The 27990-nt window shown below is 44.8% G+C and overlaps 1 protein-coding gene and 1 long non-coding RNA gene across 8 annotated transcripts in view; one reads left to right on the top strand and one right to left on the bottom strand.

Annotated features, from left to right (window-relative positions):
• The first annotated feature begins 256 nt into the window (after positions 1 to 256).
• LOC127045954 (uncharacterized) lies at positions 257 to 27688 on the top strand. 3 transcript variants are annotated; one of them, XR_007772865.1, is made up of 5 exons: positions 257 to 448; positions 932 to 1032; positions 23227 to 23310; positions 23477 to 24576; positions 25189 to 27688. It is a non-coding gene; the product is annotated as an uncharacterized LOC127045954 (long non-coding RNA). The 3 variants fall into 3 exon arrangements; XR_007772864.1 differs by having other exon boundaries at positions 258 to 448; positions 23477 to 23623; positions 24327 to 27688; XR_007772863.1 differs by having other exon boundaries at positions 260 to 448; positions 23477 to 27688.
• Positions 1540 to 27990, bottom strand: part of ELP6 (elongator acetyltransferase complex subunit 6) — a 40221-nt gene continuing 13770 nt past the window's right edge. For 2 of the 5 annotated variants that reach the window (XM_050942797.1, XM_050942796.1), the window contains 4 exons: positions 11453 to 11580; positions 9771 to 9963; positions 7122 to 7268; positions 2074 to 6178 (listed from right to left, as the gene is read on the bottom strand). In XM_050942797.1, the coding sequence (XP_050798754.1) occupies positions 6050 to 6178; positions 7122 to 7268; positions 9771 to 9963; positions 11453 to 11580 (597 nt within the window). In that variant the 3' untranslated portion in view covers positions 2074 to 6049. Of the gene's footprint in view, positions 1639 to 2072; positions 6179 to 7121; positions 7269 to 9770; positions 9964 to 11452; positions 11620 to 27990 lie in introns of those variants that run through there. The other 3 variants (XR_007772846.1, XM_050942798.1, XM_050942795.1) reach the window with 3 other exon arrangements.

Genomic DNA, 27990 nt, shown 5'->3' with positions numbered 1-27990 from the left:
CGGGGACTCGGCGCCCCAGTCAGTGCACGGGCGGCGGCTACGGGCCAAGGCAGGGCCAGGCCGTGGGGGAGCCGCGAGCCCAGACGGAGGCCCCCCCGTCTGACCCCCCACCTGGGCGAGACCCAGACCGGGCCAGGCTCCTCCCCCTCTCCCCAGGGCGATGTGTGCCGGCAGCAGGGCCAGGCGGGGGCCCGGCTGCTGCTGTAGCAGGTTAGGAACAGCCAAGGGCCGGCTGCAAACAGAGGGAGGCTGCCCCACGGCACGGGGGTCACAGCGGGCTGGGGACAGCACACAGCAGGGGCAGGTGCCAGGTGGCACTGGGGTCAGCTACAGCTTGGGGTGCAGGGTGGCAGCAGGAACAGGGGCAGGCTGAGCTGGCACTGCAGTCAGGGAGCGGACCCCACGTGGCAGTGGGAGCTGGACACCATGCAGTGACAGGACCAGGAAGGTGAGCCACGCAGCGCCAGGGCTGAGTTACTTGCATTGCCACACGGTGCTGTGCAAATCTGATGTCACAACTCAGGTGAGGATGTGGTGCAGTACCCCATCGTGACAGGTACGGAGACCAGGTCAGGACAGCTCATCATGCCGTGCTGCACCAGCTGGTTGAGTTGGGCCATAGTCTAAGGATCCATGCCAGGCCATCTTAGGTCAACGCAAAGCAATACCCCATATGCTGTCAGGGACTAGGTCAGTGCCTAATCTCAAAACTGTTTTAAATCTCCCAGGATGGCCTCCAGGCTTTCAGTCCTTGCAAGTAGTGCTGCAGCCAGGGGTGCTATAGGTGTGGGCACTAAGGGGAGGCTAAATACATTCTCACTAACAGCAATGATAAATAATGTCATGTATATTACTTAGGGGAATATTATTTTCCTAATTTTATATATATATTGTATATACATATATACATACACACACACACACATTTCAGTGTTTCTCCCACTGCTGTCAGAGAAATCAGAAAGGGGACTGGGTCAGCACCAAGAGAAATATGAGGGTTTTCAATTTACCATTATTGTCAGCTATGGGCAGGTAAGGTAGAGTCTGGGCAGGGGGGACCCATTGTGATGCTACAGTGTCCATGGTGGTTTCTGCAGAATTTAAACTACCCTAAAAAAAGAGAAAATGTTTCCAGAGCCTCATGGTTGTAAAGACAGACTTCCCACTATGACTTGCTATGGAGTTGTCTGCCCAAGGATAGCTCCAAGAAATGTCCCATCCAGCTCCAGGGGATGTCAGCCCTGACACCTACTGCTACTCCATGGAGGGAAGCTAGTTTCATGCAGGGAAGGCAGCAAGATGGAATGAAGGGACTCTCTCAGACCCCTGATCTTGTGTGTGTGTAAATGTATGCAGGAGTAGGGCCTCAGCTGGAACTCATCTAATGGAGGCAGGGTCTGACTATTCCTCTCACACTGCAGAGATCATTCTGAGAGATGAGGTTACAGTTGTGGCAGATAAGCTGAACTAATAAGAGATTATTAGAACATTTCAGTAGGCCAGACTCACACATGGTGCCTGTAAGTAACCAACTCAGGTCTGCTGTAGCACAATGCAACTATGTCAGTGTGACTGGGTCATCATGACCTCCCAGGACTCTGTGCAGGAGGTCAGTGCAAAGTGCAGCTGCCCAATGATCTGTCAGGAAATAGGAAACATTGCCAGTTTATTGCAATTTAGCTAACAGTCTTTGGACCAGTTTTTAAAAGTACACCTTTTCTGTACAAATCTGGTGCCACTGGAGTGAGAGGAGGGTTGGAGTTCAGCCAATAGCAGATAACTTAGGTTGTGCAAGTCCCATAAGAACATCTCACAGAGGCAGCAGCAGAAGCCCTATATAAGCCACACATGGAAAACAAAGGAATTCCTGTGCCCTACCTGCACAAGACAATGAACAGAGACAATGAAAGGATGGTGTTAGTCACAGGGAAGAGAGGGAAAGCCAAGGAATGGTGGAGGAGAGAGAAGCAAAGAAGGACAAATCAGAGGAAAAAGATGGAATCGAAAAGGTACCATGTACCTCTCCAATGCTCTAGTTTTGAGGAACATTTTTTCCCATCTCCTCAGCTGAGGCTAAAAAATTCCATATTATACACAGCACTAACCTCTGGATCCTGTAGTTTCCTGTCGCTTGAATTATTTTATGCCTTCGCTCAGGGAGTTCCCCTAATCTGGGGATGTAGCATCTTTTATAACATTGCTACGTGTTTGCCACTGCTAGCAAGTGCTTTAAATAGTATCTTGTTTAAAATACTTCAAATATGTCATCCAATTGAAATTCCAGGGGGAATGCAATTACCCTTACCCAGGTTAACCTGTGGTCGAGGCTGGGGTTAATTAATACTCCGATTGTTGCAAAAAGATACATGGGATCTTTAACCACCACATGTGATCAGGGACTTGAAAGACAACACTTCCATCAGCACACACAGGACCCCAGTGCTGTGACTAAGCAGGCTGTTTGTCCAGTTTTTAAATTATTTCCCCCTCTCCAGCACTGAGGCAAAACTGGATGTGCTTTTGTCCAGTATCGTGGACAGGGGACACCATTGCGAAGAGCATGACACCCCATCCCCACCAGGGTGACCCTGCACACACCATGCATGTGAGGTCACACTGATGGAATTGGGGTCACACAAGAGGGGGCAGGCCCATGCTGCTCCCAGTCGTACTGGAGAATCCAGTGCTCTGGGGATGTGTGAGTGGCCACCCTAGCTGCAACGCTGGTTTAGGGCTGATTCGGAAGAGTGCCACCTACTGACTCAACACTATCTGTATTTCCCTAGAGCAGGGGTAGGCAACCTATGGCATGTGTGCCGAAAGTAGCACATAAGCTGATTTTCAGCGGCACTCACACTGCCCAGGTCCTGGTGACCAGTCTAGGGGGGCTCTGCATTTTAATTTAATTTTAAGTGAAGCTTCTTAAACATTTTAAAATCCTTATTTACTTTACAGACAACAATAGTTTAGTTATATATTATAGACTTATAGAAAGACCTTCTAAAAACGTTAAAATGTATTACTGACACGCGAAAGCTTAACAGAGTGAATAAATGAAGACTCAGCACACCACTTCTGAAAGGTTGCCGATCCCTGCCCTAGAGGTTTCCCATCCAAATACTGGTCTAGCCCAGCCTTTCAAAATCAAGGCTTGAGGAGGCCTGGCTGTAAGCACTATGGCTTCCAGTAAATGGGAACATTTCCAGTGAAAAAGAAATTCTGAGACATGACTCCTTTAAGGACCTGGGAACGTGTTCATTCGTTCCAGAACGAACTAAAAGGTACCTAATTCACACCTTCATTAACGTGAACTAAATTGAGAGATTCTGGGGGTTCATGGTCCAACCCATTGAGATCTAGAACATTCCATGACCATTTGGAATTGATTGGATACAGTGTTCAAAAGGTTATCATGTTACATCCAAACAGAAAACTTAGAAATACCATCAAGCTGAGTGCAGGGCCTTGCAAACTCAGCCAATTAAGGAGGCTGGAGATAAAGGTCCAACTGAACAGCAAAATATTATCATTTAGTATTCAATGGAGAACATTCCCATTATCTTGATGGGCCCACCAAAACAAGAATTCCTACACCTCTGGCCAGGTACAAGACATGCTTTGGGTTTTTTACATGCCTGCTGGATGTAAAACTGCTTTTAAACTCATATCCTAGCCCTATAATTTACTTATATTGGGTGTGATATAATTTTGACCATGGACTGCATTGATGCATGGCACATATTGAGATGGTATACTGTGGCATGCTAAACCAGCACATCTCGTGACCACATCCATTTTTGTAGGTTTCAAGATTTTATTTAAAAATAAAATTCCAACTCTAGCCCATCTGGTTGCAAAGAAAATCTTCCAACTGTGACCCACTGCAGTGATCTACCTAAGACAGCAGAGAGAGACTGAGGGCTTGTCCACACGGCCCCACAATGCAGACTGCAGGGGCGTGCACTGCAGTACACACTAAAGTGTTGCACTGTAATTGCCCATGTAGGTTCTGCTAGAATGAACTAAAAGGTACCTAATTCGCACCTTCATTAACGTGAACTAAGTTGAGAGATTTAACCAGAAGTGTGACCTTCACCCCTCCCTCCTTTCATCTCAGTGCAATAGTAACTTTGAAGCCCAGTGAAGAAGATTTAAACAACCACAAAGTTAACTCTTTCACTTCTGGTCATTTAGCAGAAACATCCAGGTCATCTGAAGAAATCTGGCCAGAGCCTGATGAGAGTGCCAACTTTTTTTCCCTCTCACCCTGAAGCTTCTTATTTAAGCTCCTTCCCATCGCCGCAAAGATGGAAGTCTCCAGAAAAAGCTCAGCTGAGTAACAATACTTGTCACTTAATACATGTATTTTTTTTTAAATTAAACTCTGATTATGATCTCCCAATAGGGTTTTCTCAGACACACACATTAGAAGATGCTAGTATTTCACAACTGTCAGTAACGGATTGCGTTCCATGCGCCAACTAGGACTGAGCATGCATTGTGCTAGGCTCTGTGCATAATACACAGCAAGAGAGATGCCCTCTAGAGGTTGCACTCTAAGTAGACAAGACAAACAAAGGGTGGGATCTGTATTTCTAGAATAAAGAAGAAAAACATAATAAAGCCCTTTCAGGCCTTCTACAGACACAATCAGAAGAGAAGCACTGGGCTGTTTTTTCCCTGTGCAGATCATCTGCAGCTGCTACCTCATTTGGTAGGTTTCAATGATTAAACCAAATCTTAACCCAGTTTAAAATAAGTTCTAGAATTTTGAAACTTTGATTGCCAGGCCTTTCCAATGCCAGCACTGACTCCTTCACTCCTACCTTGTATCTTGTCTAATTGGAATAAATTAAGAAACGGATAGATAATAAGACAGAAAATATCATATTGCCGCTATATAAATCCATGGTGTGATCATATCTTGAATACTGCATGCAGATGTGGTCGCCCCATCTCAAAAAAGATATAGGAATCTGAAAAGGTTAAAAAACTGCAACAAAAATGATTCAGGGTATGGAACGGCTTCTGTATGAGGACAGATTAATAAGATTGGGACTTTTCAGTTTGGAAAAGAGATGACTAAGGGGAGATGTGATAGAGGTCTACAAATTCATGACTGGTATGGAGAAAGTAAATAAGGAAGTGTTATTTACTCCTCCTCATAACACAAGAACTAAGGGTCACTAAATTAAATTAATAGGCAGCAGGCTTAAAACAAACAAAAGGAACTATTTCTTCACACAATGCAGAATTAATCTATGGAACTCTTTGCCAGAGGATGTTGTGAAGGCTAAGACTATAACAGGGTTCAAGAAAGAACTAGATAAATTCGCGGAGGATAGGTCCATTAATGGCTATTAGCCAGGACAGTGTCCCTAGCCTCTGTTTGCCAGACGTTGGTAATGAGCGACGGGGTGGATCACTTGATGGTTACCTGTTCTGTTCATTCCTTCTGGGGCACCTGGCATTGGCCACTGTCAGAAGACAGGCTACTAGGCTAGATGGACCTTTGGTCTGACCCAGTATGGCCGTTCTTATGTTCTTAAGCATTTCAGGGCAGGTACTGTCTCTGACTATTTGTACAGTGCCTAGCATAACGGAACTGCAGTCTTGATGGACTAGGCCTACTTTCTTTCAAATAAATGAACAATAATAAGCTGTATCAGACTATCGAGATGGCAGCTGCCTGCTTGTTAATTATATTTAAAATTCATTACATTTTGCTCTTCTTTGCAATTCGAACCCTTTGTACATTACAGTGGAATGCTACTGGACAGTGAAGGGAGGGGAACTGATTTAGGCCCAAACCTGCAAGAAGCTCAACTCGTGCAGATCCCTCCACCTGCACAGAATTCACTGCAGGACTTGTTTTTAAACACTACTTAGTGCCAATGCAAATTCTGCTCACATCACATTTACTGGATTGGCCGTGGAAAGTGCTAAAAAAATACCGAGGCTATATTGCTGGCATCTCCTGTTTTTCCCCAGGTATCAAGCACTGCTCTCCCCTTGGCTTCAGGTCCTGTGCTGAATTGTGCCTTGGAATTCACAACACAGCTGCTGACATCCCTCTGGCAAAAAATGTGACATTCTTGTCTTGAATTTTATACTGGTAGATTCGGAGGAGATTCTGCTCTGCTTTCAGCTCAGATGACCCCTTCTGAATGATTTTTAACTGCAAAGGAAAGGGAAAGAGTAAGAAGCTGCTTCCTTGTGGCTGCAATCACAGCATCCTCCTTCCAAGAGAAAGGCCTGAGCACGTGATGTGGTGTTTGTGTTAAAATACCTTTAACATCCGCAACTGACCTGGCTGGAGGATTAAACACTGCCATTTTGGAAAGCCCTGTGCAGCCATCTTAACAAGCATTAAACCTCTTTCTCAGTGGCAGCCTTGGCAGAGAGGCCAGGCAGGAAATGGGCCCTCAAGACTGAAGTGCTCTCCCCCCCTTGGAGGGGATCCAGCCGGGTCATGGATGAGACCGACTGAATTTATAGCACACCCATCACTTTAGTGTCAGGGCACAAGGTTGCATTAGCGCAGCCTGTGCTGCAGCTGTTCTGTGTAAAGAACTTCAGTCTCCAGGGCTGTCTGTCCAGTGCCTTTCATCAGCACTAGATTCACAAAAACATGGATTTCACTTGATACTTCTCCCATTTGCAGAGTCCACAGGCCAGATCCTAACCTGCTCTGGCTGCTTCACACCACTCTGTAGTGCTTTTTACAACTACACTGATTCCTCCAACATAGGGAGAATCCCCAGGTGGCAGAGAGCCAGTGCAATGTCTCTCTGTCATCCTCACTGGAAGCCCCCAGGAGGTGCGGCTGAGGAAAGGGAATGTAATTACAATGGCACAGTGCTCTAGCATCCTTGGTTGCTGGGGGCAGCAGGATATAAGTTAGCCCTAAGACTAATCTGAATTATGCTGGGGCCAGACTGGTGCCTGAATCAGGAGCTACAAAGGGGGCTTAAAATCCCATTTGCACCCAACCCCCTGAACTGCACAGAACATACCTTGGCTGCACCTGAGGCTCTAGCCATGCATTATTGGTGAATGTAATAAGTTATTATGTCTCATGACAGCATCAGAAGCAGAGAAAATGCTTTCACAAGATTTACCTGTCCGTGAACATCTTTACAGAAGCCGGTAGCCAGCCCCTCTGCCCAAAGGATTAGGTTGCTCTGATGACAGAGGGAATTCACGACCAGTTCATTCGCCTCATCTTCTGAATCATCATTGCTGTGCACTAGCACCACTATATTCCCCTAGAACAGAAAGTATCACACAGGAATTAATGACTCATTGATAATCAATTTTGGATTATGAGAGGAGATCGGAGACGTGGGTTCACACACATTGCTACTAAGCTACTTAGCCACTTAGCTTCATGGTATCTGCGTCAATCTGGGTTCTGAATCAGAGCCGAGTGGGAGAATAACCAAGCTTATATATAACTCTCCAGCCTAAAAATACATCCAACCTTTGTTACAAAAACTGCCAACACTAGATAAATTGATCTGTCTGGCCAAGCAGCCGACATCCAATCTGTGAGCTATACCTTAAAGAACCATCTAATAGAGAACTAGCTGAAGGGGCATTGCCTGGGGGATTAAGTCCAATGTTTACATTTTGTGAAAGAAAAGAAAGAAGTTTTATAAAACCCAAAACTAGTTCCATTAAAAATATATCATGAGAGTCTTTGCCTCAGCCCACTGACTATTTAAAGTCAAGTCAAATTCCAGCCCAAATTTCAAGTTTTCCAAAAGAAAAAAAAACTACCTTGTACAGAAATAAAAATATTTCCATTTATTTATTTATTTTTAAATTACGTTGGAAACAATATTCAAAACAAGCAGATATTTACTGGCACCATTTTCATCCCAAACATTGCAGCATTAGCAGCCAGCAAGAGAATAAAAAGGTGATACTGAGTAGTCTATTTTTGTGATCCAAGCTATAGGAAATTGGGGGAGAAGGGGAAAACACTGCATAAACAGTAAAAGATGAATTTGATATTTTAAGGTTCTTTCAGCAGTAATACTGTCACGAGTTACTTGTACACAGATAAGGAGAACTTCTGAAATGTTACCTCAAGTCATACATACTGGTTTTTGTGGGGGAGGGGGGGGAAATATAATCAATTTCAGAACTGTGCAAGTGGTTGTTCCATTCCCATCCCAATCAATGGGAGTTATCCTGGAACTGACAGTGACACTTGTCCATGATCTGGCACTTGCTAGGTTCACTAATAACTAAAAAGCCCTGCTATACTGAGCGATCTGAAGTCCAATAGACCACTAGTAACCTGAACTAAAAATTAAGACACTGTTCTGAAAAGTCACTACATATCAGACCATTAAAATCACCTTGTTCTGATTAATATCTTGCTTTCTCCCTCCACCACTTGAATTTCGCACTGAACTGAGGAGCTATTTTCTCAAGAAACACTAGCTCTGGGAATCAATATTTTATGCCTTTGATACCCAGTTTAAAAGTAGTGTAGATACAAAAAATTCCTCTCTAGCTAACAGCATGTGAGAGACCAGTTGCTGAAATGATATCTGAAGGGATCAGCACAGATGCTTTCAGGACTAGCGAAAGAATAGCTCTGAAGCAGTGATTAAAGATCCTGAATATTCTGGTCCCCGGGAACACACTGTTAAAACTCTGCATTTTCTTTTGATGACACACTGGGTATGTATATAAAAGGAGAGAAATTTGAACTATGCTCCAACTGCCTTTGGTTTTATAACTTCATTCTTAAACTATGAAATTGCTGATTGAAAGCTGTTTATATATTTTTCCCCAATTAAAGTGAAACAGTTTAATCCAGGGAAGCTGAGCTAGCTATAACAGAACCAGCCCTTCTCCTTAGTGGGCACAGGGTGCAATGGTGCTGTTTGGTGATTACAAAGTTGACTTGTTTAAAAAGCAGTGGGTGTGGGATTTTCTTTCCCCCAACTTCCATCCTCAAGTTGTCCTCTTCCACATTCTGCTTTCAACTGCCCCTTTCACCTAGTGAATCCATTTTCTCCATCAGAAGACTACTATCCATTTAAAAATCATATGTATAGGTTTTCCCCTCCCCCCGCTACTTTCCACTCTGGTCAGTGGCAAGGCAGGGCTTCATTTACTTTAGCGTCCTACTGTGTCAAAAAACACCAAGGAGCTTCAGCACAGGACACCTCACTCCTGTAATAAGAGACAGATTACCAAATAAAGAGAATAGAAACTTCTCCTCCTTCCATCCAAGTAACTCAAAGCACTTTACAGCTGTTAACTCGTTAGGCCTCAATATCCCTAGGAGGAAGAAGGGTTACTTATCACTTTCCTGACTACTGAAATGCAAATACCTCTGGGGTGGGACATGGCAAATATTTAACAGGCATACAGCAACACTACACAGCACTTTAGGACAGGATATGAACACTGTATCACATAGCTGCATCCTGGCACTTAAATACTATGGAGATGGGCACTCTGAAATATCTTTGTCTAGACTGAATTGAAACAGCAGAGGGAATTTGGGTAGATAGCATGTAATTACCTGAGTTAGAATCTGGTCAGGATCCTAAAAGGGAAAGCCCCACCCACACAGGGAGCACCACAGGATCTGCAATGGCCACAAGCAGTCAGGAACTCTGCCCGCCCCTATAGAGCACAGTGCTGCTCACCCCTGCTCAGCAGCGCTGACTCAGAGGGAAGAGCACCACCTAGCGACCCAGGCCGTAAAGTTACTGAACTTTGGGAACACTACACAACAGTACCTTTAACTGGGAGCACACCGCAACTCTGCAGTAATGGATGAAATCCAAAACATCAACCGGCCTCACACCCAGGCTGAGCAGGACGCTGAGATCATCCACCAGCAACACGGGGCATTTCCAGGAATCGCTACCAGAGGCCATCAGGGATGTCCGGACAAACTCATACATGGTTTTCAGGTTGGAGCCATCTTCACTGGAAAGAGGAACAGAAATTCTCACGTGGTCTGGTCTCAGCATGGTTTTTGTACTGCAATAGCTATAGCACAGAATCGCAGCAATGTAGGGCTGGAAGCTAGTGTGGATCTGTCTATCTGAGCTGGAAGTTATGCCTCCAGCTCCTCTGTAGACATGCCCATAGTTAGAGCAGTACAGCCTATCTAATGCAGATGCAGTTATACTAGCATAAATGTGCTTTGCACAGATACATGCACCTTTATACAGCTATAACTAGGGCCCTACCAAATTCAAGACCGTGAAAAATGCATTATGCACTGTGAAATCTGGTCTTTTGTGTACTTTTACCCTATACTATACAGATTTTACAGGGGAGACCAGCATTTCTCAAAACTGGAGGTCCTGACCCAAAAAAGGACTGGGGGGTTTCACACGGTTATTGTAGGAGATCACAGTATTGCCACCCGTTCCTCTGTGCTGCCTTCAGAGCTGGGTGGCTGGCGTGCAGCAGCTGCTGGCCAGGTGCCCAGCTCTCAAGGCGGCCCCCATTAGTAGCAGCACAGCAATACCCTACCATGCCACCCTTACTTCTGCACTGCTGCCTTCAGCATTGGGTCAGGACCCCTGCAGTTAAACACCGTGAAATTTCAGATTTAAATATCAGAAATCATGAAATTTATGCTTTTTAAAATCCTCTGACCCTGAAATTGGCTAAAATGGACAGTGAATTTGGTAGAGCCCTAGCTGTAACTGTACCCACACTAGTCAGGGGTCCCACTGCCTTAATTTAGTCTGCTTCTAAACTAATATAATGGGACGAATGCAGTGTGTAGTCAAGTGTCTGCAGAAACTAGCCTTTGGAGTTATACATCAGAAAGCAGTAATAGCAGATCCCTACTGCAAAGCTCTGTCCTTAGCTGCCCCGGTGGCTTATACAGCTGAGCTTCAGATCAGAGAAAGATTCCCCTCTAATTAGCTTCTTAGTTTCAGTAATTCACTCAGCACTTTTACAGCTCACTGGCAGACTACAGAGTGCAAGGAAGGCAGGAACAGAGCAGAGGATGGAGCACAGTCCCTCTCTCAGCAGCCAGAAGAGAGAGGGAAAGGGATAATCTTAGCAGTGTGGGTATTTCAGGGTTTTGATTCATTTCCATTTGCGAGTGTGAAGTTAATGCCAGTGAGAATTGCTGGACTGACAGCCCATGAGAGCAACTCATTTTATTTAGCCACACAACAGGTACGGCCTGGATAGCTGCAGTGCAAACAACACACGCACTGCCCAGCGACTTGCCTCAGACCTGCCCATCTCAGGAGGGTTCGAGAGGGTCTTCAGTCCCAATCCTTCACCTCATTGCTGCAAAGTGAGGCCAGTTAGTGGTAGGTATCATGCTGTTGTCTGTGATGCAGATACCAGGAACTAGACTGACAGCTCAACATCACAACAGGTGGCAACATTTCTAATCCCAAGAGTTACTGGCTGTGCCTCTTCCAAAGCCCCAGAGCATTACCTTATAAACCGAAGGGGATTGGTCTGCCCCACATGCTGCTCCTCACCAAACAAGACATCAAAGCAGGATTTCAGGCCTTCCAAGAACACAAGCTGTCCCCGCTCTTTTGCTGCAGTCAGACTGACGCCCTGGAGGAGGGGGAAATATTGTCTTACACAAGCACACAGCTGCAGAATAATGATACCAGTGAAGTCCCAAGTGGATCTGTGGCCTATTTTGATAAAGTCTCATCTAAACATGCTAATAAAGCCAATACCCAGCTGGATGTTGCACAGCCACTAAGTCTGCCAGTTCTGTTTCACACATTGCTGGACACATTTAGCTTCCCCTTTTCAGTAGATGGTCCCAAAGAACAGTCAGGAATAGCAACATCCAGACACTGAACCCTTCTGTCGCTTTTCAAGTTCACAGAACCTTAAAAACACACTAATTAAATGAGTCCTCGCATCACCCCAGGGAACCAGGTGGCATCATTGTTATCTTACAGCTGGGGAAGCCAGAGAAGTGAAATGACTTGCCCAAAGCCAGAGTGTGTGTGTAAAAGCCCAGATTAGAATCTAGGCATGCCTGGCTCCCCATCCTGTGCTGAGACAGGCTCTCCTTCTGAACTCTCTACTACTTCACAGGCAAGAACGCTTGCTCTTTGCACCTCTCCTTTTGGCAGCCGGAGGATCAGGGCATTTTAGCACTAGCTCTCTATGAACCCAGCCTGACTAGATCTTGTGTCAAGCAGTCTCTAAACTTCCCAAGACAGAGTCTGGGATGGGGAGAAAGGAGGAATGACTGAAAGTCATAAAATTCTCCTCTACACCCAGCGCTCAGTAACTGTCCCCTCAGCCAGATGTGCACCACGCAAACTCTGCACTCAGTCAGGGCTCCAGAGACGAGCCCGTAACCCTTGAAGGGAGGCACTCATTGTACGCAGTAACAAGGTTATGGAATGTAGATCTTTTGGGCTATCTCAAGATTTCCTACAGCACCCAGCAGCATGGTATCCAAGAGCTGATACTGTACTTTCCCAAGTCTGAGCTCATCGTTTCCCCATGTGCTCTGCTGTGAACAGTTCACTCATCTGGCCTTCAAGGACAGTGGAGGACTTACGATTGCCACCTTCTTACAACATTTTTTAGCCATCACTGTGGAAACAACAGTCACTTGGCAATATTAATTCGTCCAATGTAGCTACCACCCACAAGCCAGGTGTGCCTGCAGTTACAGAGAGCACTGTAAACAGGCCAACTCAGTAGCTGGGCTGTTTACAGAAAGTGAAAAATACATCAAGAGATTACTCTGCTGTTCCCTGCCCTGGCAGGGTTCCTACCCAGTCCTGTGCTTTGCCACCCAAGCTCTGCCTCAAACACTTTGGGATTCTTGGCAGATGCTAGAGAGGAATTATTATTACAATTAAGTCTCCATTTACATGGGTTCCCAGGCACAACACTTTATGTTACTTCAATTCTAATATTTCTTCTCTAGCACCTTCCAAGAATCTCAAAGTGCTTGACAAACACTGATTATCTGGCATCACAACCACCATTATCTCCATTTTACCATGAGGAAACTGAGGCAGCAGAGACAAAACTGTCCTCAGGTGTAACTCTATTGGTTTCACAGGACTTCTATATCAGAAGTGAATTTGGTCCAGACTCTGATTTTCAGGTGTCCAGAGCACCTACAGCTCCCACGGACATCAACTGGTGTTACAAAAAGCCTCGCACTTTTCAAAGTCAGGCCTCAGCTGACTTGCCCACGAAGTCAAAGTCAACACCAGGGGCAGGACAAAAGGTCCCAGTCTCCTGAGTCCCAGTCCATCGTTTAACTACTAGAACATCTCCCTTCCCTTTTTCAATATGGCTCTCTTTTGTTGAGTACATTGTAGCTGCCTGGTGTATTCATCTCTGGTTCACTCTGTTCTGGGGGAAAATCCGGCACTGTTACAGCCATAATCAACCAAAGCTATTTCAGTAACACGTGTTCTTCTATCATCTCGTTTCAGGAGCACCTTTTCTAGCTATAAGATTTTTACACACTGATCTGACTATGCTTTTGAAATGAAGGTTGCTCCACGAGGGAGAGAGAGGAAAATTAGTGCAGACAGTTTTTCAGTGTTTTGGCTCACTAGAAATTGGGTTGCTAATCAGTACAATAGGCAGCTAGAAGAGTGAGGATAAGATAGAAAGTTTACCAAAGGGTGCAGCAAGCCTTGTTTTAATATGGCATTGCTCAATACTCACAACTGGCAAGCCAGGCTAGGATTGGTTCATTCCTGAATGCTAGGAGAGAGATACACCAGTAGGCCTGGCATATGTTGACAATAACAATGGTAGCTATAATGTAGTGAGGAAGATTGCTTCTTTTCTTAGATGAGTTGCTAAGTGTGTCTGTATATCCACCTGAGAGAACTGCCGAAATCCTCTGAGGCAGGAGTCCCAGGAGAGATGAAATCCAGATGCAGACAATAAATCTGTGAAGTTTCTAGTGTGCACAGTAGGGAGAAAGGTAAAAATAGCTATGTTCCTACAGCCTTAGTTAACTGTTTAATAAGCATTGTACATCATCTGAACCTCACAGCACTCCTAAGAAGCTATCCTCATTTAACAGACGGGGAAACAAACAGAGATGCAGTGATTTGCCCAAGGTTACACAGCAAGGTCAGTGACTGAGGCAGGGATAGAGCCGTGTCTCCTGATTTCTAGCACCATGCTACATCTACCCCCTCCCTTATTAGATAATCAAAATTTAGGCTGCAACATGGTAGATTTCAGCTTTTTTCGCTTTCTTATTTGGAAACGCTAGTGTGAGCGTCTGGTCTGTAAGAGATGTTCACTACAAGTTACTAGTTCCGGCTGTTTTGGAAGCTTGGCATTTTCCCAAAAGACCCTATCACAGATGGCAGCAGTGGGAGAGAAGAGAGAAAGTTTCACCAGATAAGGAGAAGGTCATTTCCAGGAAGGCTAACCTTGCATTTTCTTCTTTGTGGATGCACTCCTTCAGAGCTTATCAGCTGCCACATATGCACTGCTCGTGATATGAGAGGCAGATCTACGCAGCTTCCTTTCCCAGCTGGGCAGAGAATGTCATTTATCAATGCTGATGCCAGACAAGGACTATACAAGGCACTATAGAAAATGTGGCTTTGGTACAACATTTTCCATCTCTGCCAGTTGACAGGATTGGAAATTTTGACAAATACCTTCATCTAGTGAAGGCTACTGGGGTGTCCGATAAATAGCAGATTCAGATTAATCTTTTTCCTTGCATTAAATCAGCCCTAACTCTACCGTTCATTAAGACAAGCTAATCTTTCTGGGCAAATTTCTGGAAAGAAATCATTCAAACCCATGGCTAGAATCTTGGCTGTGATTTTGCAATCAGTCCAAGGGAAGGGGCTCTTTGTTTAAAGAACAGAATTGTTCTTTTCAACCTGGCCCTTTCATTTTCAGCACAGGCACACTGTGCAGGGTTGACCAATAAAATGTTTCAGTTTGTATCATAAGAACGGCCATACTGGGTCAGGCCAATGTTCCATCCACACCAGTATCCTGTCTTCTGACAGCGGCCATCTGACACATGCGTCATCTAAGCCTCAGTGACCTCTCACTTTTCACATTCTCTGGGAATCACTCCTCACACCACCACCGGGCTGGCAGATTCCACCAGAGGCTGATTTGGATTAAAAAACGGTGGAAATCAAGCTTGCAGGTGATATTTACCCACTAGAATTCTGCCAAGAAAACAGGGTGGAAATGGAAATCTTACTGAGGCTTATTATGCAACTAAGAAGTCACATCAGGGAAAAACCAGTTTCCAGGCCAAAAAAAAAACCCAAACAAACATTCTATTACATGACAGATGGAAACAACCAAAAAACCTGTGTGAAACGTAGTTAGTTGCCACCCACTTGATAAACTGCTGAGCTGCGTTAAAAATACCTGAGTGATCATATGCGGGTTAGTCCAATGTCGACCGCGGGTAAAATAATGGAAAAGTTAATTTGGGATCCTATCAACAAAGAATTGGAGGACGGAGGCTAAACATACAATTAATGCCAGTCAGCTTGGTTTCATGGAAGGTAGGTCTTATCAAACAAACATGTTGGGGGAGGTGACAGGATTACAGGTCTGGTTGATAAAAGCAACTGCGTGGATACAGTATACTTGAATTTTGCCAAAGCTTGATTTAGTTACCACATGACATATTTTGATTACAAAAAAACTAGGGCACATATTACATATCAGATGGATTAAAAACTGGGCCACTGACAGATCTCAAAATGTAGTTGCTGTCTGGAGATATCAATGAACGGAGCTGTTTTTAGCAGGGCCTCCAGGGATCAGTTCATGGTCCAATGCTATTTAATATTTTTACCAAAATTAGACAATGTTATAAAATCTTTACTTGTAAAGTTTGCAGATGACACAGATTGATGGGGTAGCATATAACATGGAGAACAGGTTACTGTTACAGAGTGATCCAAATTGCCAAGTTAAGCAGTTGCAATCCAACAAAATGCATTTTAATCTAGCCAAATACAAGGCAGTACACCTGGGAACAAAGAGTGCAGGTTCCACCTACAGGAAGGCAGACTCTGCCCAAGTCTACACTACAAATTGTGGTCAATGCAAGTATTGTCAGCATACACCTGCCACAGTTAGTATATTGCTCAAACACGAGCATGCTTGGCTCCTTGCGTCGGCGCAGCACGTACTCACCAGGAGTGCCTGTGGCGATGTACACTCTGGTATCCCATGTGCAATTTATCATGTGATGCACTGTCTTTTGGGATATTTTTGCAATGCATGATGCGGCAGAAACAAGTTGCACAGGGATGACTGGGAGCTAGGGGTCAAGCTCTCACCATGCAACTTTTTCCATCCCATATTACTATTCACAGCCCATAATTTTGGTGCCTTTTTTTCAAGTCCCACAGACCGACGCGGAACCTCTTGCTGTCTGTCATCTCTGACAGAAGCACGGCGCCTACACAGCTCTATGTTGTTGTCACGAGCATTGCAAACACAGTTGAATGATCTTCCAGTATTTGCAGAGCTGCAAGAAGAACTGCAGCCACAGGGAAAATGGCAGTTTTTGTGGAGGACGGATTGCTGAAGGATATAGAAAAAAACAGTTCAAAGATTGCTGGAGGCGTTCACGGAGCAGCTGCAGACAGTGGAGTGCCACTTTTGGGCCGGAGAAATGAGCACTGACTGGTGGGATTGCATCATAATGCAGGCTTGGGATGAGAAGCAGTTGCTGCAGAACTTTCAGCTGCGCAAGGCCACATTTCTGGGCCTGCGTGCCGAGCTTGCCCCAGCCCTCCAGTGGAGGGAGACCAGAATGAGAACTGCGCTGACAGTGGAGAAGCAAGCGGCAATCACACTGTGGAAGGTAGCAAAGCCAGATTGCTACCAGTCAGTGGGAAATCATTTGGGAGTTGGAAAATCCACCATGGGGGCCATTGTCATGGAAGTGTGTAGGCCATTAATCATCTTCTGCTATGCAGGACTGTGACTCCTGGCAACGTGCAGGACATAGTGGATGGATCTGCAGCAATGGTGTTTCCGAACTGCAGTGGGGAGATAGGTGACATGCATATGCCTATTTTGGCACCAGCACATCTTGCTCACAGAGTACACCAACAGAAAGGCCTGTTTTTCTCGTTATGCAAGTGCTGATGGATCACCAAGGAGCTTCATTGACATCAAAGCTGGCTGATCAAGTGAGGTACATGATGCTCTCATTTTTAAGAGCAAAGGACTGCTCAGAAAGATACAAACAGGGACATTGATTCCCAAGCGGCAGATTTCCATTGGCGACGTTGAAATGCCAATAATGATCCTGAGGGACTCAGCCTACCTCTTGCTCCCCTGGCTCATAAAGCCATACACCGGCCACCTCGACAGCACCGAGGAAAGATTCAACTACCAGCTCAGCAGGTGCAGAATGATGGGTGAATGTGTTTTTCATAGATAGAAAGGATGCTGGTGTTGTTCACTCACAAGATTGGATATCAGTGAAAAAAATTTCTCATTGTTTACAACTGTCTGCTGTGTCCTGCATAATATCTGTGAGGCAAAGGAGGAAAAGCTGCCTCCAGCGTGGACGTGGAGCGGCTGTCTGCCGAGTTTGAACAACCAGACACAAGGACTATTAGAAGGTTGTGCCAAGGTGGAGGTATGCAGCTGAGAGAAGCCTTGAAAGACCACTTTAACAGTCAGCCACAGTATTGTGGTGCGCTAGACAATGCTCAACCTGGCCCTGAAATTTTAGGGCCTGTTAGGGACTGTGCACACTAAGCACCCGATCTATGAATATAACACTGTCACTGCACCTATTCATTGTGCACTGTTTGCTGTACATTTATTACTATTACGATGGGTTTGTCATTGATCCTATGAGTTCTATCACACCAGACAACAACCAATGTGAGCTTTCACTTCCACTAGGCATCCTAGGGTTTATGTTGTGAAGTAATAAAGATGAGTTATTTTTCCAAAAATAGAATTTTATTGAATAACAAAACCAGTGCAAAAAAAAATCTGTTAATTAAAAGCAAATACATTAAAAACTTCTGAAACAAATTAACAGGACAGAATTTAACAAGGGAAAGAACACTCATATCCATTTCAGACCATTTTGGCAACACATATAGCACCCATGGCTCTCACAGGTCAGTGTTCGTGAAGCTGTCCTTATGGTCCCCCGGTGTGGTGTGGAAGGGATGCAGCCCCTGATGTCATGAAGAAATTTGGGGTGGGGGTGGTAAGGAGATGCCACAATGGAGTTCTCCATTGACTGCAAAGAGAAGTGAGCCCCTGCTTTCTGAACCACCTGCTGGTCATCAACAATCTGCAGCATCTGTGTTTGCTGCTGAAGAAGCCCTATCATATCCAGGTGCATCTCCTTCTCCTTTTCCTGATGGGACTTTCTCCCGTATACTTTCTTTCTTTCTGCACGTGTCTATAACATTAATCCTCCATGCCATGTGCTCATGGCCTTATGCAGCACTGGCTTGCAGGATCTTGCTGAACATCTCATAGACTCATAGACTTTAAGGTCAGAAGGGACCATTATGATCATCTAGTCTGACCTCCTGCACAATGCAGGCCACGGAATCTCACCCACCCACTCCTCCCAAGTCCTCTTCTTTCTCCTCCTTGTCATGGTCAGGCCTTCCATGGGTTTGGAGGTGGCACCCCCTTTAAGGCCACAACAGCAGCAGCTATAGATAAAGCAGGCAGAAGAATCATATTTATAGTCACAGCAGAAAGTGAAGTTTTTGAACTCCCTTGCTGCCTTGTTCCCCGAAAGTTTTAAACGAGACATGCTTATTGACATTACAGTCTTGGAGCACCTCAGCACAGCACTGTAGTGGGGATTTTAGTCAATTTTTCCTTCCTGAGGGTAACAAAGGCACAGAGAACCCAGCCGTGGTGGTATCCTAAAGCCCCACAGGCCCATAGGTCGCTAGCCCGTTTACTGCAACAGTGCTTGCTGAAGTCATCATGGAGTGGCATGGGATATTGTCCTACCACAGAAGAAGAAACAAGGCTGCCATCTGTAGAAACCTTCAGGAGAGGAGCAGTGTACCTCCATAAAAGTTTCATTGCGATATCTCAGGAGGATTCCAGGGACATCCCTGTGCACATAAACAAACTGTTCCGCATGTCCTTCCCTCTGCCTAACACTGCAAGGGAATGAAAAGCAGAAAATTCTTCTTCTATTTGTTGTACTGCTACTTCTTTAACTAGGAACAAATCAAAGAGAAGTTGAACCCTGTGTTCTGCTAAGTTGGGGTCAGGAGCCAACTGTACATTTAAACACTGTAATGGACAATGCATTCACACACTTACCCAAGGTTGCTTCCCTTGCATCGGACGCGCTCGCTGGGACTAGCTAGACTGTGGTGGAGCCTCAAACTGATCCTGGCTCACAGCATAACTGGATCTCCTGGTCACGTGTCTTTCATCCTCTTCCTCCTCCTCGCTGTTCACAGCAGGGGTCTGCATCTCAGACATCACAAGGAATCCATGGCGTTCTGCAGGGTGTTGGTGGGGTCTGCACCAAGTATGGTATGCAACTCATCATAAAACCAGGATGTCTGGCTCAGCACCAGATCAACTGTTGGCTTTCCTGACCTCTTGGTACACCTGCTGCAGTTCCTTTGCTTTCAAATGGCACTCCTGCTGATCCCTATCATACCCCTTCACCTGTCTTCCCCCTGCCATCTGCTCAGAGATGCCCATGTTTCTACAACTGGTCCATACTCACATCTGCACAGCCTCTTTTCCCCACACGCCTAAGAGATCTCATGCCTCCTGTCTTCCCCAGACAGGAGCACGTCTACAGCATGTAACCAGCATTGTTGGCTGGGCAGTTGCACATAAACAAGAAAGAATTGTGCTCCCCAAGTTGGGCAATCAGAAAAAGACATTTCAAAAATTCACAGAGTTTTTAAATGGGGGGAGAGAGGGTTCTTGGTGTCTGTGACCTCTAGGCCGTGGAATTCACAATTGTGACCAAAACAGTCACTGTCTGACATTGTGGAACAGCTGTGAGAGGACCATTAGGGTTGACATAGGTCACAAAGCGTCTATACTCCCACTGCATCGACCATGGCTCTATGTCATTCAGGGAGGTGGTTTTACCGTGTCACTGTCACAGGCCACTTATACTGACGGGAGACAAATTTGAGTCGATGCAAGGCGACATGTCGACCTAACTTTGTAGTGTAGACCAGCCTCTCTCTTGGGAAGCAGTGACTCCGAGAAGGACTTGGGGATTATCATAGATAATCACCTTAACATGAGCTCTCAGTGCAAGGCTGTGGCAAAAGGGGCTAATGCAATCCCCGGATGTGTACGAAGGGAAATAGCGAGTCGAGGAAGAAGTGATCTTGCCTCTGCACACTGCATTAGTAAGACTGCTACTACGATACTGTGTCCAGTTGTGTCCACACTTCAAGGAGGGCCACAAACATTTTCCAGTGACTAGAAAACAAGCCCTACGGTATGAGGCTTAAGGCGTCCAATTTATTCAGCTTACTGAAGAGAAGGCTGACAGGTGACATGATCACTGTGTACAGGTACTAACACGTGGACAAGAGAACTGATGGTGGGGGGCTTTCCAACCTTGCTAAACAGGCACCACAAGGTCCAATGTCTGAACGCTGAAGTTGGACAAATTCAACCTTGAAATAAGATGCAGTTTCCCAGCAGGGAGGGTGATTAGACACTGGAACAGCTTACCAGGGGAGGTGGTGGAGTCCCCATCGCTTGGAGCCTTTAAGGCAAGATTAGAAATCTTTCTAAAAGATATGCTTTAATCCAGCTTCTTGGAGAAATTCTAAGGAGGAGCGGGGGCTCAAGCTGGATGGTCATGAGGATTCCTTCTGGCCTTGGAATCTATGAATCCTCCTGTTCACTGCCTTCCTTCATGGGCCGGGGAGAACAGAATTGCCTTCATTGGCCTTAACATGCTCATAATGTTTGCAGCTCTGCTTAAAGACCATGGCTTCATCCTGCAAGGATGAGGAAAGAAGTTTTTTTCCTGAAGCACAATTAGCCAGATATATTCTGGGTTTGTTTCTCTTCACTTTCCTCAGAAGCATGAGAGATTGGCCACAGCTGGAGATAGGAGACCGGACAGGGTGGACCAGTGTTCTGATTAGGTACAGAGAATCCTCTGTCTAGATGCCTGGCTGGCATGTCATTCTCACATGTTCAGGGTCAAACCAATGCCTTCCCAAATCCAAATCTGTCTATTTACCCCCAGGTCAGATTCACAGAGACCTTGAAGGAGGAGGGTTCACCTTCCTCTGCATCATGGGCCAAGGATTGCCAGCTGCAGATCACATCTAAACAATTCCCTCCCATTGCAGGGACCTCAGGCACTTAGTGGCACCTTGATCTCTCCTGTTCTCTGCCTGTCTCCTGAGATCTGAAATGCTTCAGTAGAATTAAAATCTTTGGGCTCAACATAGAGGTATCTGGATAAAATTGAATGGCATGTGATATTTAATGGTCCCTTGTGATCTGAAAATCCATGGTCTCATTGTGTGAGGTACTACGTGATATACAAAACCGCAATCCCTGCCCCTAAAGAGCTTACACAACCATACTGATTTCAATGACGCTGCTCCTGGATGTATTCAGAATCTCGTCTGCACACTTTAAATGACCAGAACAAGTTTCCACGACTTTTTTCTCTGGTAAAAAGCTGATACCAGTCAAGGAGAGGGAGCAGGTCTCTACTGTTACTTGTGCAATGTCAGTGGAACTGTTAAGAGTTCAGATGGAAGGTCATCACCAGCAGAGCAGGCGCTAGGAACCCAGCTTTGACTTGGCAGTGCTGGTACTTAGAAAAAAGAAAACTAAACATCTTTTATCTTGTAAATTGAGCAAACTTTGTTCTGGAGTCAATGAGACAAGAAACAGGGAAACACACCAGGCTCTCTTTGGAGAGTCACTTCGGAGTATAGTATCACTGCACTAAGGCTGTAATAAAAGAGATTGTGGGCCAAGTTTTCCACTGGTGTAACTTGCCACTGTGCCAACTTTACACCAGCAGAGAATTTCTTGCTCTGTGCTTAAGCTGTGATTTCCATAGCGAGTAAAGCCATCCCTTTAGATTTTAAGTTCTTCTGGACCTTTTTTTTTTTCGTCCAGAACCTAGCACAATGCAGCCTCTAGCAGAAACAGACATAAGTAGCAATCACCACGTTTCTAAAGTGTTTTGAGATCCTTTGGAATGAAGCCTCATAAGTATACAATGCAATTATATTATTATGCCTTGGACTTCCAAATCCCACTAAATAGAATAGGATTATCATTTTAGTAATCAGCTCCTCTGTGCCTGGGACATTTTAGCTAGGAGATATTAGTGTCAGTGGGCCAAAGGCTCCACTTTTTGTTAAAATTAACATTATTTATACATATAAAATCACACTGAGATCATCGAACATTAACAGATAGCGCTGGAGTCCAATCTGCAGCCCTTACTCATCTGGACTTATATGGGACTCTACTCACATACGATAGGATCTAAGAAAGGGCCTGATTCTTAAGTACAATTAATAATCCTATGCTGAACTACAGGGTAACTGCTTTTTATAATAGCCCTTCCCCAACAAAAGGGCCTTGCCTACACTGGGGATTTCAGCCAGAGGTGCAAAACCCTAATACAGACAGGCAAAAAACAAAACAAAACCCTGTACATACTATGATTTGTACTGGTGAGTGAAATCAGAGGAAGCTGCATCCATGCAGATTGCGGCTTAGCCTGCCTCCAGTAGGAGTCTGCGGTAGTGCAGCTACACTGACAGCTGTAATTGGGGAAAATCCCCACTATAAACAAGGCCCAAGTCTAATAGCGAAATTATCCATCCACGAAACACCTGTATTAAGATTGACACGGTGTTAATTTAGACAGAAGTTGATGTAACCTCTGCATCAGATCCAAGATCTTATTGCAGATCTAGGGGGCTTTAAATAACCCATGGCACAAACTTCAATGTCAAAGAGCCTCCAAGGAATTCAAGGACTACCATCCACACAGAGAATCCTGAAGTTATATTATAAGATTAACTCAGAGCGCTGAGCCCAAAGTCAGGAGATTTAACTGTCTCTTGGAATTCACCAGGAAGAACTGGATTGTTCCTTTCAGCACATCCCTTTATGGACAATAACATTGTTCAGAGCAGTGAGGAACAAAACATTTCAATCTGCATCACACACATGCTCCAACTACTCCTCATTGTTCTCTCACTTTTTCAGAGTCTCCCAGGAGAGAGAGAGATGACAGCAACACCTATTAATAACAAACACACAGGCCTTGTCTGCACCGGGAAATTGCAGCAGGTCAGAAATCATATTAACCAACATGATATTCCCCTTAATGTAAGCAAGGATGATCACGGCTGGACATGGTTATCCCTAGGGCACTGTTTCTGTCTACCCTAGCTGCTAAGTGATGTTTAACATCATGTTAATTAACACAGTTTCTAACATGATGCATTTTCCCAAGGTAAAGAGAGTTGCCAGCTTGGCTGCAAATCTCCCCGCTCCAGCTGCCTCAGTAGTGGTGAGAACTGGTCCCTGTTACAGCTGCCACAGAACCAGCAGAGTCCACCAGAAGCTGATTTGGGCTGAAGTGTGGAGATCTAGTTTGCAGGTGCTATTACTTACTACAGTCCTCCTAAGAAATGTGTGAATGGGAGGAGAAAATAAAACTTGACATGAAATCTCATCATCTTACCAAGGAAAACTCATTCCACTCACATTAGGTCTGAGCTCTCCGCCTGTTCATCTCCTATTACAAGGGAATAATTAGGCACTAACTTTTGTCTCTTGCCTTGTCCTTAGATTGTAGGCCTCTTGGCACCAAACCCATCCCACTGTCCATGGCACAGAACACCTCATCTTTACAAGCATCTTTCCCCCCCTTGTGACAGAGTGCGGAGAACCAGCAGCTGAACCAGCACTCTGGTCATGGGAAATCCAATTAGTTCCCCTGGAGAGGGCTTGACTGAGGGAAGGGGTGACTAATTACCGGAGCAGCCTGGGCTGGGGAGATCTGAGGAGCTATTTATCCAGTTAACTGCAAGAGTAGAAAAGGAGCAGAGGAAGGAAGTGCAGAGGGTGGAGAGATCCCTTCTCTCTCTTATTGACTATATGACACTTTAAAGAGAATTGCCGCATGGAAGGGAAAGAGAGTGGGCGCTGATAAAACAAACACAAAGTACACATTGGTGGTTACAGAGCAGAGGTGTCAGAGCCACTTACAGAAGACAGGAGCAGAGGGCCGTGCCCTGTTACAAGTGGGGGCTTGTCCGGGATCTGCCTTATTCATGCTGACAGAGAATCTCCCATGGCAGCTGGTGCAGAGGCTCAGCAGTTGAGGCAATGGAAGACATTTCAGTGGCTCAGAGAACAGCAGAAGGAGATGCAGAAGACCCTGCCAGCCTTCCAGCACACCCACCACCTGGACAGACAGTCCCTGTTGCAGGGCAGGCTGAGCAACAGAAAAGCCTGCAGGATTTTATTCAAGAGCAAGCCCATGCACAGCAGCAGATACTCCAAGGTGTGGCGAGTCCTGGAGTGGGGTACAGTAACCGGACACAGGCGGTAGGCCTCTATAAGACAAGCCCTGTGGATGACTCTGACCAATTCTTGGTTGCTTTTGAAAGAGTAGCAGTATGGGTGCAGGTTTGGAAAAGGGAACCTTGGCCCTATAGCTAGCACCTACTCAAGAGGAAGCTCAGGAAACCTACATGGTAGCGGCCATGGGACTGTAATAGGGTTCAGGCAGCCATGCTAGAAAAGACAGGCTTGTCCACCAGTCAAAGTTTTGGGCCTCTAGATGGACTGGGGTGTGTCTGTAAGAGACTGGTGTACTGGGAACCAAGCGGGATGTGGAAATTCTCCAGAAAGGACCCTATTTGGGGAGTTTAAATGTACTCACCATACACAAACCCACATCATATATCACTTGAATGTTTATTTTATGTCTATTTACATGGGGCATGATGTGGAGCTTTCAAGCGGTGCCACAGGCCTGTAGATGAGGTGAAACAATAGTACCCAAAATGAGAGAGCCTGTTTTTCTCATAGTTCTGGAAATATTGCAACATAGCTACAGTTTTTACTGTTTACATTCATATCAACACCTTAACGTGGTATTTATTGGTCAGAGCTCCCAACCAACAATGTATTAAAATATTTTGAATGGTTTTGCAGGGGCAAGAATTTTTTCTTCAGAAATGAAGAAGCATGTGGCAAAAACAGCAAATATCAACGTTTTGAAATATACCAACATGAAGTGTTTTCCCATTCAGATATTCTTAATTGTCAACGTTATTCACACGTGACTGTAATAGTTTTCTGTGTTTCCAGTTGAAATTTGCTGGCCAGATCAGTCTCACAGTGAAGGTTGTACACCAGTAGCAATAGCTTGCTGTGTCCATAGTTTGTACTGTACAGGGGCAGATACAATGTACATGAATTCCTAACGTAATGCTTCCTCTCCATTTGTAAGCTTTTATACATACAATGTAGCATCTGCTTTACATGGTAGAAGGTTTTAATTTGTAATTACCTAGACATGCAGTACTAGCCTTTGAAATATTCTAGAAACTTGGCTTTTAATTCAGTGACACACACACAGGTCAGTATTAGCGTTAGAGATGACAATACACAGCTTCATATTACGAATATGTAAAAGCCATGAGAGAAAGAAATAGACTAACAAGAAGTAGTTAAGACAAAGTCCACAAACAAGTCTTTGCCTCTGCACTGAAAAGGGGTGAAGATCCTGTTACAGCTCTTACCAACCATGTCATCAACAATATGACAAACCCATTTGATCCTGAATCACATCCAGAGGTGATTACCAACACATCTACTGCATGTAACATGAGATGTGCAAGAGACTCGACTGAAACAGATGTTGGTGAAGAATAAATAGACAGATTTATGAACGATGCACTTGATTCTGATGGGACTCACAGCTTCTTCAGCTCAGTCAAGAAATCTGGTATCTGGTATCAGAACATTTAGTGACTTGGTCAAGATGACCAAATTAAAGTCTGGAAAGGGAGGAATAGTCACCAGAGCTGTCTGTCCAGAAATTGTTTTCCACAGAGCCACGTCCTTAGCAAGATGCAGAGATGATGTTTCAATGGCAACTGTTCTCAGTCACCCAATAGGACTTGTGCCTATGTCCCTCTTCCATGGTGAGGGAACAATGATAAGAACAGACAAAGCTGAATTGGGGCATCAGCTGGAAACTCAAGATGAAAGAATCCATGAGCTACGGTCATGCAAACAAAAATCAGAGTGTACATGGCTATCACACAAATGACGGCTGGAAACAAATTCCACACATTCGATGAACTGGCTGCTGAGTCATTGAGGCAGGTCCTAAAAGGATTTGACAAAGCTAATTCTGTAATCTAAGTCTTTGACAGATATGGCAACAGTAACTCTGAAAACTGCAGAAAGTCAGCACTGGACAGGATCTACGGTTGGGTGCAAGAAATATCAGGTGATTGGTGAAGAACCTGTGCCTCCTTGGGAAAAGTTTCCAAACATGGCATTCAACAAGCAGTCACTTAAAAATTCCTCTGTAAATATATGGTTCAAAATGCACCTGAAAGTGTAGGTGCACACCCAATACACACATTCCTTTTTGCAGGAAGCTTTTCTAATGATGAAGTAGCAAAATCCATCGTGAGTAGAGGTGCTGAAGAAACCCAAGATTTGTCCTGTACTCAAGAGGAAGCAGACACAAGGATCCTGCTGTATGCAGTATGTGCCATTATGGCTTTTGGGTCTTGGTGTCCTGATACAGACATTTTCCTCCTTGCTGTTCAGCACTTTCCAAAAATAGAACACGCATAACATGTGGTCTGAAATAGGCATCGTTACCAGCACAACTGACAAGCTGTTGCTTCATACCTGAGCATGCGATTTGTGATGCACTCACACCTGACATCCGCTGTACATGCATTAACAGGATGTGACTCTGTGCCATCCCTGTTTGGTATTGGGGAAAAAATGTGTGTTTAATGTTGTCAAAACAAAGAGAGCTTATCACTTCAGCGATCTTGCCAAACTGGGAGAAGGTGACAGACAAGCCGCAATTTCTGCAGCAAGTAAGTTGGTAGCAGGGCTGTAAGACCAGAGCGGGAAAGAAAAGGAGACCCACAGAGATCTGAATTACTTGCACCTCAAAGGACAAGCCACTGGCCAAATTCCCACCATGTGAGGCTAGTTTTGAAGAGCATGTCAAAAGAGCATCTTGGCAAACAAAGATTGAATATCTGCGCACACAGGTAAACCAGATACTGGATCACCATTGCAACATGGATGGAAAAATGTGGATGATGAACTATTTTCTGGATTCTTCAGTGGCATCTGAGCTTCTACAAGGCCTGTAGCAGTAGAGATCGGTGCATAATAAACTGTGGCTGTAGTCAGAACAATCATCACTGCCCCAAACCGTGGACATGCCAAGGAAATGAAGACTGTGGTAACCCCACTCCACTCTCAGAGATAATAAACAAGATAATGATAATGAGGTTGACTAGAAATGTCACCAGCTCTATTACATTTCAGTGATATCCATACAGATTATTAGATTTCGTTTCACCCTTCAGATTGTTGTTGTATTGCTCTGAAGTCACAAAGAAAGCCAATTTTTTCTTGAAATAATACATAATCATTAAACTAACAAACAAATGCAAATATTTCAAAATGGTCATTTTAATGTGTTGATGTGTCATTGTTTATCCCCATTTCCATCATAACAGCACCATATCATACCTCATCTTAAAAGTAGAGATAGTAAATTTCCAAAGGATGTATGATGTGCTTTTATGTAGTGAGGGTACATTAAGTTGATCAAATTGGTCGTGTCTGCCACTTGCCTGTTCTAGATCCAATTCTATCACTGACTTGCTGACCTTGGGGAGTCACTTACCCCCTCCATGCCTCATTTTCCCCATCTATGCCTGTTTCACTGGGCATTGAAAGACAATT

Source organism: Gopherus flavomarginatus, chromosome 2 (assembly GCF_025201925.1).
Source record: "Gopherus flavomarginatus isolate rGopFla2 chromosome 2, rGopFla2.mat.asm, whole genome shotgun sequence".
Taxonomy (NCBI): domain Eukaryota; kingdom Metazoa; phylum Chordata; order Testudines; family Testudinidae; genus Gopherus; species Gopherus flavomarginatus.
Note: the sequence above shows the minus strand (reverse complement) of the source record. Positions and strands in the feature narration are given on the sequence as shown.